At 39.8% G+C, this 14230-nt stretch overlaps 1 protein-coding gene across 1 annotated transcript in view; it reads left to right on the forward strand.

Annotated features, from left to right (window-relative positions):
• Window positions 1-14230, forward strand: part of LOC106524108 (glypican-5) — an 81086-nt gene that overhangs the window by 49537 nt on the left and 17319 nt on the right. Inside the window, exon 9 of the mRNA XM_014017771.1 lies at window positions 140-281. Within this exon, the coding sequence (XP_013873225.1) occupies window positions 140-281 (142 nt within the window). The remainder of the gene's footprint in view (window positions 1-139; window positions 282-14230) is intronic.

The raw sequence follows: 14230 nt of genomic DNA on the forward strand, positions 1-14230 counted from the left end.
CATTAAATTCCAGTGAAATATATTTATGTTTGTGGTTGTAATGTGACAAAATATGGAAAAGTTCAAGGGGTATGAATACTTTTGCAAACCACTGTATCTGTTGCATCCATGTGTAATGTGAATATTGGCTATTTTTCAGGAGCTGTTGGTGGAACTCGGCTGGACAAGCGAAGCAAGAAGAAGGTGGCAGGAAGAGGACAGAGGGAGCGCACGGACAGATGAAAGCAGCGGGGACAGTTGTGACGACGAAGACGGCTGTGAAGCATCTGGCGAGGGAAGCGGTGAGTCACGTGTGCACAGGGACACGCAGACAGATGTGCAGACAGAGAGCAATAAACATCAGCGAACTCGCGCCCACACAGAGACGCACACGTGGACGCAGACACACTTCCCTCATCCTTGTGCAAATAAATTTCCGGTTCCTACACAACTCAAACCACCACGCACACACACACACACAGTTAACAAAATTAATACACAAACATATGGTTCATTGGCAAGCTGCAGATTTTAAAAGGCTGCAGCCTCCACAGGGAAATGCCCAGAGGGAGGGACGGCACCAAGAGATGGATTCAATTGTCCCCACTCTGCTACTCGTTCACTTTTTCCATTTCAAATTCTGCTGGTCTCTGCAGTTTATTACCAACTCTGCTGGGATAGATGGTGAACTAACAACCAGGTCACCCCCAAACACAGACATGTAAAAATAAACTATGATTATTCATTTTCCCCCTGACTTATTCATGGTGCGTGCTTTTATACATAAAACATGGGTGTCAGTGGGAGATCCAGGGAACCCCTCTGAACTTCAAAATGATCCACTAAAAGTGAATAAAAAAAATGTTATTTAAATTTTAATATGTAAACCTTGCAGAGCATTAACAGGTCATTTAAGATCACAAAGGATATTGCAATATGACAATATGCTGTTTTTTTTTTCAAGGTTTGACCATGTGGCTATATTGCTAGCATCATACAGGGTTTGTGCAGGTGCTTGAAATCCTTTAAAGCGCTTAAATGGTTTGATCAGGGTTTCCGCGGATCCTTAAAATGTCTTAAAAGGTGTTGAATTCATCAATCCAAAAATAACCAATGCAAAAATGACATGATTTCCCTCTGGGATCAATAAAGTATTTTTGAATTTGATTAAGATCTTAGTTAGCCTTAAAATGTCTTTAATCAAACTTTCAGAGATCTTAAAAATGTTAACACATCAAATTTTAAAACTAACAAGATACCGCATAGTGGTTGCATAACTGACCCCTGCATGTACACAAAGCACTAACGCACCAGAAACCTCCAGAACAGACTGACCGACCTTCGCTCACAGGATCAAAATTTCCTTATGGTTCCCCTCACTCGCTTTAAGACCCGTGGTGACCGGTCCTTCTCCTCTGTGGCCCCCCAGGCTCTGGAATGAACTCCCTGTTAACCTGCGCTCCCTTGATAACATTGTCTCCTTTAAGAAACACCTAAAAACCCACTTTTTTACTCAAGCTTTTAGCTAACCATTCACCATTAATGGCAACCTACCTCTTCAGTGCTCGCCAACCACGTGTTTTTGTATTATCGAACATACGGCATAATTTTTCTCTCTCCCCTTCTCTCTGTGTTTTTGTATTATTGTATATTCATGACGTCACACATACCATTTGCATACATTATTACTGCTGTAGAGCTCTGTATGAGGCTAGCATGGATGCTAGGAGTAAAGCTAGCAGTAGACTGTAGTAAAAACAACAAGGTTTACTGGTCTGTTTATGGACAGAAAGTGCAGGGATATGTTGGTCTCTGTATCAGGTAAATGTTTGGAGCAGACATTAAATCCTTGGTTGCACTTTTTTCCAGTCAAATTCAGCTCGTCCCATCGCTTGAATCCAGCAGTTAGCCTTGCATCGTAACTTGGGAAAAGTGATCAAAAACACTCCTTCCATGTTGGGACAATGGCGATGGAATCTGATGCTGTTTTCTGACGTTATTTAAGTTTAAACACAGCTAAACCAGCGCAGCTCCATTGAAATCGATGCAGCTGGTATGAGAGTTTGCGCGTGCGTCCGTGTCGAGCAGACACAGTCACGTGACTAATGTTCAAAAAATAGCCTCAGTAAACGTTGATTGTTTGAAGGATGGCTCGAGCAAGGGTTTTATGTCATCTACTGTACTTTAAATTGTGCAACAGCAAAACATTTTTATTGAAAATGCTAGTAAAGTTGGTTAGCTAATGGTTTATTTACTCAAAAAGTAGCAATTATCTGTCATGCGTAATTTCTCAAGCATCCTAATACTTAAAATTTCACAGGTACCGCATTTGTAGCATCTCTGCATGGTTTATTTACTGTTTCTTTATTGTGATTTTCAACGGCTCCTATCGCAAGGCATCGCGTTTGTCAATTTATTGCCACTGACCTTGAATTGTCCCACCAGTGGAAACACATTCTTCTTGCAGAGCCTGAAATTGGTTCATTGTCTATTCACAGGGAAAATTGCTGGATATGATTTACTGAACCCATGTCGGCATGTTAGGATCGAGTCTCACAAGCTCCTCTCGGTTCTTAGTGAAAGAGTCACAGGAAAGAGTGACAAAGGTGGATTTTCTGCATTCCTCTTTGCTTGCCGGCCGCCTCCGTGCATGTAAACAAGGCCCTTTAAGCACTGAACCTGAAAGAATGATGCAGGCTCAACAAGACCACACAAATCACAGAGATAGGCGTGGACAAGTCATTTATTTTTTATACACTTGTACAGTTTATGTCGGTGCTGCACTTTAAATCAGTGGCTCACAGCTAATTTATGAATATAACACAAGTGAATATAAGCCTCTGGAGACATTTAATAGATATATCCTTAACTCTCATGTTCTCTCTTCTTTAAACTTGACCAACTTTAAAATTTCATAGGAACCCACAGTATATCCAAGTTCTCAGATTGTTAAATCCATTGGATTAAAGTGGGAGCATCTACACAGATCATCAACCATATTCCAAATTATTTTGTTAAATTTTATATATTTTTTTTACTTATTATTGAGCCTGAGGTTCATACTTTTTCCATTCTTGTTGCACAGATTTCAACAAAAATTACAAACATTTTGCCAGTTTTTTTTTAAAGACATTACATTATATGTATGAATATTATGTGTTGGCTGAGACTTGTGAGATGAGATTGGTCATACCAGCACTAACGAGCAATGAAGTTACTAGAATGTTTTACAGCAACCGTGAAAAAATGTTCAACGGCTGGTCAAAGATGTTTTTTCTCACATTCAGTGTTGGTTTAGCAATTTATTTCCCTCGTTTTTGTCGATTTTTTTATTTTTATTTTAAAGGCACAGTTCAATTCTGTACTACAATCAAATACCTTCAGTTGTTATGAAAAAGCTGTATACATCAAAACTAAATGTGATTAGATCTTAATTTGATCTAAACGCCTTGAAATTCGTGTCTGTCTCTTTAAGAACCTCCTACCGTTTCTGTCCCTCCCACTTCAGCATGTCTTCACAACAATGCTTCATATAATTTACAACAGGGCTATTCAACTAAGTTTTCCGGAGACCACAGTTACTGCAGGCCAACAGCTCAGGGGCCGAACATCCAGCAATAAAAGTCATTATGTAAATAAACCAAGTATTACAAAGATCTGTTAAATTTGAAATAGTTTATTTTTCTGCATTTAACCATGACTACATCATACAGAGCCCTATAAAAAAAGTAGTGATGATAAAACAATGTCAAAAATTAAAAATAACACGTTATGCCTCCTATCTCTGACTTGCCAAATTTTTAAACCAATTTTTTTTCAGTTTCATAATTTTATCTTCAACTGTTTGTAGTTTTAACTGTCATGAATGTGCATAGAAGTGTGTTTTTTTACCAGCTTCTAGCCAAGATTCTGACATTTATGCAGATACCAAACATGTCTATGTTTAACAAAAAGAACTTATAGTAATTAAAGTAGAAAACCGGGGTTTTGGGCTTAAGGGATGAATGAACCAATGGACAGGCCAAACTTTGGTCACTTGCTAGTTGAATAGCCCTGCTTTACCATCTTTCATAGGAGTGTTGTATTTTGTTGTAAAAAAATAAAATAAAGAAGCAACATTATATAACATCAGTATTGGAATATGGAAACTCAGTTGAATCTTACTCTAATTATCCCCCAACAGAAAGTATGTTTTCTGAAGAACCTAAGTGAGTACAGAGGCTCCTACAAGACGTTTCAGCTTGGTAATATATCGCACAGTCATCCTCTTGCACATACGTCAACGTTAAGATATTTTTAGCGAAGAAACTAAAATTAATTACCATTATGAAGCTATATTTTGAAGTTAGTATTACAAGCTCAAAAGACTTGCAGTTCCACCAGATATTTTGCTAATTGTTGCTGCCGCTAGTGATGGAGCTGTGTGGGGGAGACGCAAGGGAGGGGTGCTCTGTTGGGCGGGAGCTTGGCTGAGGACTGAGGTTCAGGGCGGAGCTTTGTGTAAATAGGCGGTGCTTTGCACCAGCAAGCATTTACAGTTCCACGTGGCTACCGCAGGAGTTTCAAGGGTTTCTCAAACATGCATGAATGAGTCAAAGCAACACTCTGGGTATGTTTTTGACGAGGAAATGACATGACATGATGTAAAGCTCAAAATGGTCGATTCCGCATAATATCCGCCCCCAAACTGATTCACCTAAGACTTATTTTGTTAATGACGTAAACGTAATTCCAGCTTGTTGTCTCCTTTCCTCTTTTTTTTTAACAAATGAATTGCTGTGTCAGAATAACTGTTGAATCATTGCTTGTTTTGTGGTGGTTAGAGAGACTAAAACCTCCAGATGTTAATGAGTCACAAGAGAACCTCCTAAATCCAGGTCACACTGGTTCCTCCTCCACTGCATCCTGCATGTTACATACAGGAAGTCATATCTTAACCAGGTACAGGAAGTGTTCACGAGTATGTGAGAGAATGTGTGAATGCGTACTCGCGAGGGGCACTCAGTCTTTGTAACCATGGCTACCAGGTGGTCGGCCATCCCACGGGTATTTTTGTGATCGCCGTTAAGAAAGAGAAGAGAGACGTGAAGGATGATTTTTAAGGAAAGGAGAGAGGAACGAGGTGTGGAAGATGTTATAACATCTCACTTGTCCGAGTGCTCAAACAGACCTCTCGCTTTGCTTTGTTTATTTCTATAAATGAAAAAAATTCTGCTAATTTGCAAATAAAATGCTGCTGGACCTTTCAACAGAAAATCATAAACTGCAGAAAAATGTCATCTTTATTGTCTCTCTTTTCTCAACCACATCGCCCTGTCCTAACCCCTCTGTTCCTGGGGGCCAGATTAGCAATTTTATTTTGACTATTTCCTCTTAAAAGAGCCCCGCGCTTTACTGCGTTGCCCCATCTGCACGAGGAAACATTAATCTGCATTTGTTTATCCATCAACTGCAATCTTGAGAGAGCCAGAAAGAACCATAAAAAGTTCCTGTGAGGCTTCTAATCTTCAGTGGAGACTATAAAACGTCTAAGAGTGTGCGTTTGAATTGGATTGATCCAAGCTATAAAAAGAAACGGCTTTCCTCGGCGCGCTGCAGAACATTCGGACATAAAACATGGTATGCAAAGTCTGCCCCACTGATGCAGCTATAACGTGGAAATTCACACTCGAGCATTTTCCTCTCTTCATTCCAGTGTGTTGTTAATGGACTTTTGTGACAGCAGCAGTTTTTTTTAAAGTGCATATGTCATAGCTCCTAAATACATTTAGAAAACTTCATTAAATACAAAGAAGCTCTTTGAAACCTACATTGTTTTCATGTATTTAATGCCAGCCGTCAACAGTAGGCTTGTCACCAGGGCTGTGTATGTACTATACATCACGATATATTGTGATACTGTAATCAAGCTGATACATTGCAATATATTGCCCTTTTTTAAAGATTCTATTAAAAAACTCAGTATGTTTTACATGTATTATTATTTTCATATTTCGTATTTTTTCCATGTTTTCAATGGTTAGGCCAAATGTGTCATTAATGTGTATCTTGAAGTACAGTAAACGGACGACATAAGGCTGCTGCTCAGTCTGTGTTGTCAGCTGTCATGGGGCACCTTAAGAGGAGAGCGCAAGTACAGCAGTCATTTTATTGCACTGTATTTCATATGGTTGTTGCATTTGGCCACTTTATTTTACCTAAGCGNCCCCCCCACCCCCTACGCTGTCTTGCTCTCTCGTGGGTTGTTTAACTCAATTTTCCTTTTGTGTATTTCAAGCTGTTGTTAAAGGTAGCGCAACTGTGTTTGCTGCATGACCGGTTCCACCTGTTCCCCCATGTTTGTCTTGTATGTTTTCTTGAATGGGTGTTTCTTAACTGCCCCCTCCCCCCTTCCCTGAATGTACAGCACCTTGTGAATTTCTTTCTGTGAAAGGAACTATATTAATAAAACTTTACTTACTTACTTTTACTTTTACTTCAGTACCAGCCCTCATGGACCCCTTGAGCTCAGGGCGCAAGACTAATAACTGCCTGCCTTCCGTATTCTCGAAGTTGGCGTGATGTCATTCAGTCACGTAATTTCAACCTCCATTTTTGTATGGGGGAAAACTCATTGTGAGACCCTGTGACAAATTATGTGTCAAAAGTAGAGACTTCAAACTATACAGCAGTTTTTAAATTGTGTCGATAGGTCAAGAGTTAAGAAAACCAGCGTTACGATAAATAGCATATCTTACTTTTTTTCTGAAAATGGACGTTCTATTTTGAAGCATGTTGCAGCTGAAGGGAGCAGGAAACACGGTAATCGTCAGTGTCATCTTTCTCTTAAACCGAAAAAATGCAACCCCCCAGACCTCCTTTTTGACTGAGGCTCAAAGTTATCTGACAAGCAGTAAAAAATCTACAGGAAGAAGAAAATAAAAAGAGGTGAAATTTGAATGGAGATTGGCGGCATTGAAGAGCCGGTGAGAGCAGGACTTTATTAATTATATCTGTGAGATTTAACATGTTTGGATTTTATAGTTACTGTGTAGTTCTGAGTGTTTACTCTTCATTTTAGCCAGTTTTAGTGTGTTTTGAATCAAAACTACGAGGCAATTCTGTTTAAACAAGGAGAAGCTCGGAGGTCTGTAGAGGCAGAACAACAAGTCTTATTTCTCTCCGCTCACTCATGCAGTTAGAAAAAATAAATAATTTCTCTCTGGATGTTTTTTACGTGAGAAGTGCAGTCCTACAGCAACTTTTCACAATTTTTCCTATTTTCCACATAGAGGAACTCATCATATTTTCCCCCAAACCAACATGTCAGCCTCCGTTTACAACATGGTCACGTGACAAAGTACCTGGCTGTTCAACTTTGAGAATTGTGACGGCCGATCCAGTCCGAAGAAAGTGTCCCAAACAGGACACTTCAGCTTGGCTTAAAATACGGACATTCCGACTTGTTATGGAATAATTACGTGTATCTGTTTTACCTTGACACTGTCCAGTAATCATATCTCATATAACTAGTTTCGGCTGTTTTAATCTGTCGGCCCAGACTTAAAGACTCGGCAATGCACGACCCATTTTATTTTGATAAGGTGTTTCCGGGGCTGACAGCTTTGTTATTGGTTAGATGGTTTACAGTTGGCGAACGGTGATTGGTTGTAAACATGTCACAGGATGTTGTATTATCGGCTGTTCTGCACTGACGCGCCAGCCACAATTGACAGATTTCTCTGATCGACTTCTGCTCTGTTGTTACTCAAATTAAATCATTTGACGGCCATACACGCAGACTTTCTGTGCATTTATTCCAACGTATTTCTGCATTCTTGATAAATCCTTCCACCACGACTCATAAGGAACTGTTGGTAACCCTCAGCTTAGAAAGCAGCGGGTGTTGGTCTAATCCGCTCAGATTCAGCCCTTGGTACATGGTGCTAATGTTTACTCACAGTGCTAATGTTTGAGCTATCATACTCTCTGGCACCTCAGGAGTGAAGGAGCCAAATAGTTGTCTGACTGCTGCCAACTAGCGGTTGGAGGCTAAACTACAGCATAAAAGCTAAACTGTTGGCGTGGAAGTTTACATTTTAAACTTTAATAAAAAATCAATTCAGAGCTTTAGAGAATTGATACAGTATCAGGAAATGAAATATCGGGATATTTCTGTGTATCAATATTTTCTTACTGACATGAACTCAGAATAGTCAGGTGATTGAGTGGAACTGAGTAATCAAACATGGAACACGAATGAAAAAGGTAAGTGATTTTATTTACAGGTGCTGGGGAATGAATAGAAGTCCGGATCTGAAAAAGGGAAGAATCCAGGTGAGTCTTTTCCAAAAATGAATCGGAATGAAAATATTAAATATTTTCATATAAAAAATGAAAAGTCTTTCTTACAGGTACCTGGAGAAGGATGTGGCTTTGGGGTGAGGTTTCCTTTAAACAGGTAAGTGGTTTCTTCAGGCAGAGTGGCAAAGCATAAAAATCTTCCTTGGTTCCTGTGGTGATAAATCCTGGGCAGACCAAAAACTCCAGACGGTAAACTTGGCGAGAGGTTCCTTAAAAAACAAGAGGACATAAATGTCAATAACAACAACTATAGAATATTCAATAACTTGTAGTTGGCTTAAGCACTACCAAACGGTGTTATGCATCAGCGAAGACTCATCCATCTGGAGACGCTTTTAAAACCCAGGATGTCATCAATAGGATTGCACGCAGGTGGTGCAATTAAGCGCAGGAACCAAATAAGGAAGAAACACAACAAAAAACTCCACACATGATACTTACACCTCTACTTGTCACAAAACCAAGTTTTACTGGACAATAATTTGTTTCTCTGAGATTATTGGGATAAACGATAATATTGTTTGGAGACCATTTTTAACTAATACAATGATACCCTGCACACCAGTCAACTCAACTCCACTACAACCCCCCCCCCCCCCCCACTTACAAAGCTTACGGACGTTTATGAAAATTGCGTACGAAAAAAGTTACAAACTGACCTTGACCAGAAATAATACTGTATTTGCGATCACATGCATGCTGGCACGCAGCCCTGGAACGTCCTGAGGCATCGCCAGCTGAAAGAAGGCGTTGGAAAACCGAAGCTCTCGTGCTAAAGGTTGGAGATCATGCACCCGGTAAATACCTGACACCAGAGGTCACTCCTATCTACACTAAGGAGTAGAAAAGTGGGAGACACAAGCAGGCAAATAACATTTCTCAACCTCATTTTAATTTATTGTACAAATGTATTGCTTATTGTGACACGCCTAGTCAAGAGCAAACAATCTTTCATCTTTCTCTGTTCATTTGTCTGGTAATGTTAGCAAAATTTCCCATGAACCAATGGATACTTTACAATGAAACATGCAGGAAGTAACCATCTGCAAATGATTAACTTCCAGCTCATCGATGCCCAAATCAATTGTCTGCCAGTCTTACCTTTAACTACAGTCTTTGTTTCCCTGTTCTTAGATTTTTTATTTTTATTTTAACACTACTCCTCAGGTTTCTGCTTGAAATATATTGACTGGTCCACAACAAAGAAACACAATTAGGAAACAAAGGGAATATATGAGCGGAAATGGGGGTAACAGTGGGAGCAGGGAGAAAGAGAATCAATCATAAATGACAAGCTGCACACGCATGTGTTCAGCATGTGGCCACGGTTAATAGGCAGAGGAGTTCAATGATAGATCCTCAGGGAAGATGTGGCTCATTAAAGTATTATACATTCACTTTGCTCCGACTCTGCCTTACTCATTCTGGGAGAAGGGGAGCTGTCTGTATTTTGTTCAACACGCCTGGAGAGGAAAATAGAACCTAACCTGCGATGTTGGAGAATCTTGAGTGTTTGAGTGTTTAATAACCTTTTGTGTTTGTCTTGTTTGTGCCTGCCTTTCTTCCTGCCTGACATCGTTCGTCTCCACACCTGACTGAGTTTGCCCGTGCAGAACCGATTAGACATAATCTACTTATTAGTGCTCCTCTCTGCTGGAACCTGTTATTCTCACACTTGACCTTTCTAAAGAAGCACGCTGCCCTTGCTTTGTCTAGCTGCGCCTCCCACAGCAACCCTCACCGGCTGGTGGTGATGCATGGCCTTCAAAGAGTCGCTCGGCTCTGTTTTCTCTTTTTATCCACCTCCAGTCACACACAGTGTCTGGATGTGTTCAAGCCTAAGTCTTCTGTGTTTTTTTTCTTCTCTTTTTCTTCTTTTCTCCAAAGGTTTTACAATTCTACTTGAGGCTATGATTAACCTCGACAAGTGTGACCTTGGGAAGGCACTGCGAAGCGATGCATCAGTTGCTGTTACCGTTTATTTGAAAACAAACACAAGCCAGAACGCTGGGTGTTACTTCTCACTAATATCGTCGCAATGAATTGAATGTCTTTTGAGAAAATGATGGAGATGACAGCTGGAAATGGGGTCACTCTTTTTGAACACTATCATTGAGTCCCCGAGTTAATACAATTGACGAGTTAGTTATAAGCCAGTTGGTTTTCTAATAAAGCCTTGTAGATCATTTACTTCAATGCAGACATTTAATTGGTGATAGTTTAAACAGAAGGAGGCATAAGAATAGTTTTATAATTGATGTGAGCAACAAAGTGTTCTTAGTTAAACCCAAAGCACATGCAATGAATATAAACTTAGCACAAGAAATTTGGGTTTGGTAGATTATATGACCCCCATGCGCAAATTGGGGGGTCATGTTTTCATACTGTTATTTTTTTCAGTGATTTTTGTTCAACTGTAGCAAGGAAATGGCTGCCTTGATCAACTTGAAGTTAGGCATAGATGTGTCCAACCTACACTGCACCAGCCAACAATTTTATTATAGACCCCGTATTTGAGGAGGGATTTCATCTAAAAAGGGAGTGTCTGAACTTTCAAAAATGCTTAAAACTCAAAAACTATTCAACATTGGAGCTTCAGATTTTTTTTTTGTTTAGCTCTGATGAAAGGCTATCCAATGGGCCCACCAATGAGCATCCCCACCAGACACCTACCCAAAACAATCAAATTTTGGGATGCGCCTAGCAGCATAAAATTTGGTAGGAATTAGTGCTGGGCGGTATGACCAAAATTTTATATCACGGTATTTTCAACATTTACACCAGTTTCACGGTATATCACGGTATTTTTCTTTTAATCACTGGTCAGCTGATAATAAAATGTACAAAAACTGCTTATTAACTTTTTTCTTTTACTGTACCTCTGTCTGTGTCGCTGTTTCCCTCCTCTGTGTCTTTTCTCTGACTGGTGGTTGGAGACAGTAATCATGCATTTTGGTCCGGTTGTGAAGGAGGAGGGTTAAGAAAAGATTATTATCGGGTCTATTGTTTTGTTATTTAATAAAGATTAACAGGACAACTCACCCTGCACACCACTCAGCTCAACTCCACTACAAAACTACTTCCCCTGGGCTTTTCACAATAGAACCACGTTAAAATCTCCATGCATCTCCACGTCTCCATATTAACGTTGCGTGTTTAATCTAACCATGCATGTCACTGAAGAGTTGTTTACTACATTCAGCGATGGCGAAAACAGGATGTTTTTTAACGTCAGTCAATATAAGCAGCGGACTCGCCATCCGCCGCTGCAACAAGCTGCTCAACAATAGCATTAGTATGCTAATGCACATAGTGGTGCTGCGGGGAAAAGTGTCCTCCGGGAAACAACAGTTAAGTAGCGGTAACGACGAAATGTTAGGAACGTGTTCAGGCTATTTAAACCGGACTGTCCGGTATTCAGAAAATTCATATCATAACAAAAATAAAAAACGGTATTCGGTATGAACCGGTATACTGCACAGCACTAGTAGGAATGGAGATGTGTCCAACCTAAAATGCACCAGCCAAGAGTTTCACAATAGACCCCAAATTTGAGGAGGTGGCTCCATCTAAAAAGGTGTGTCTGGATTTAAAAAATTCTTATAACTCAAAAACTAGCATCAGATCTGAAGGGCTATCCATCGGGCCCACCATTGAGTGTCCTCCACCCCATCTGGACCCCCGCCCAAAACAATAAATCTGTTCTGATGAGTTCTGGTACAGTGGTGCTTTGCATGTGCATGAGGGTCATGTATGAAACTGCCTATAATTTAGCCTTTTAAATGGGACCACATTTGTAAGGAGCATGCATTTGTTGGATATGCGAGTTGGGCACAAAAACAATTTTTGGCAAATTTTCTCTGCCATTGGGAAACTACTTGGTTTGAGCTTCTGGTACCCCCAGGTGCCCCGTATAAGATTAATTGCAAAGAAGCATTGTTACAACAAAGACATAATTTACCAAACAAGAAATGCCTTATGTTTTATGTATTTTTATCAACACGGTCTTTGTTTTAGGGACCATGTCATGACGGGGCCAGACTAAATTTACTTAACATAAAAGAAGACGCATAAACAACAAAATTATCTTTGTTTGACCATTCTGTTTTGCATAAAACACTTGCTGCCTGGTATTGATTTATGCCATCATTATCATTACCGTTATAGTGTTGAGAGACTGCCATAAATCTTAGGTTACAACTCAAACGCTGAGTTAAATGAAGCCTCAAAAGGTTGCTGAATCAGGATTGAATAAGAATAAATCAATTCTTCTTTCTTTAAACAGAGGTTTTGGTTTGATTCAAGCCTGTAAAAGTGACTCTAAAACACGAAACCTGTCAAAGTAAAGTTTAAGAAATAGTCTACATTTCATTTTAATGTAACGTAATTGAAGATCTATAAGAAGTCACTATTATTTATCGCTGCCCTGAAGCTGTCTTTTTTCTTTTCTTTAAGTGGCCTTCATTTATTATGGCCCACTATACTCCTCACAGCTTGAAAATGATCACAGCAAGTTGCCCTTTAGGGACACATTGATGATTTAGAGTTTTATTGTAATGAGCAAAAATGACATTTTAACAAATCAAAATCATAGTGCGTATTTATGACACTCAATTTCAGAATGACAAAATCTAATACATTTATTGTCATGTTTATCACATCTAGTGTTTGGGTTAAAAAGTGCTTTTAGTCTAATCAGTTTAACCTACAGTAACTTTTAGATTTATGATATTGTTTTTAGTTTTTTTTCTGTAAGAGCTTGTTGAGGGTGTAGTCTGCGGCAACCTTTCACCAACATCTTCCTTCTGTGTGTGTGTGTGTCTGTGTGTACTTGTTTCTGCCACAGAGTGAGGACCACTTGTAAAATAGTTACTATCAAAGTGAGGTTTTTGGTGTAAAGTGAGGACATTTTCTCGATCCTCACTTTTTTGCAGCTCTACTGTGCTTTACTAGTTAGGTTTAGAGGGATGGTCTGAAATAAGTTTTGGTTCACGTTAGGGTTAGGAATAAATCGTAGTGGTTAGTGTTAGGGAAAATGTCTGGGTTAGGCATAAATGCAGTTGCAAAAATGAATAGACCCAAAATTTCCGACCTGTGGGACTAGTAAAGGATCTTATCTTTTCTTAGCTTACAAAGTCCTCAGTTTGATGCAAATACAAGGATGGGTGTGTGTGGGGGGTGGTTGTTTTTGGTGACATTTTGGGGCAATTTTAAGACAAAACGCCTACCTTTTGGGACAACTGGTGCATTTGGGGACCTAAGTTGAGTCCCTGTTTGGTTTAAATGCCATTGATGGGTTGGGGGTTTGGTTTAGGACCAAGGTGTGAATTGAGTTTAAGTTAGTTTTAGGGTCAGGTAGGTACCTGTGAGGTTAACCTTAGGGTTTGTGGTCAGGGTTAGGCTGTGGGAATGTAATAGAAGTCATAGAATGTCCCCAAATGGATAGCTGGGCGAACCTGTGTGTTTGTGTGTTTGTGCACCCTTCTTTTTGCTACTTTGTGGGGACATTTTTTCAGGAAAATACAGCCTTCTGGGGACTGGATGCTCCTTGTGGGTCCCCACAAATTCGGAGGCTGATTTTGGGTGGGGTGGGGTGTTTGGTTTAGAACCAAGGTGTGAATTGAGTTTAGGTTAGTTTTATGGCCAGGTAGGTACCTGTGAGATTAATTTTAGGGTAAATGGTCAGGGTTAGGATATACAGTTTCCATAAAATGAATGGAAGTCAATGAAAAGTCCCCACAAGGATAAAGAGACATAGTAGGTGTGTGTGCATGTGTCCTCCCTGGGGACCTGAGGCTGAAGTAATGAAATGCTCATTACTGATTCAGCTGGAAATGCTAAGGATACATTTACATACACACACACACACACACACACACACACACACACACACACACACACACACACA

Source organism: Austrofundulus limnaeus, unplaced genomic scaffold (genome assembly GCF_001266775.1).
Source record: "Austrofundulus limnaeus strain Quisiro unplaced genomic scaffold, Austrofundulus_limnaeus-1.0 Scaffold176, whole genome shotgun sequence".
NCBI classification, from domain to species: Eukaryota; Metazoa; Chordata; class Actinopteri; order Cyprinodontiformes; family Rivulidae; genus Austrofundulus; species Austrofundulus limnaeus.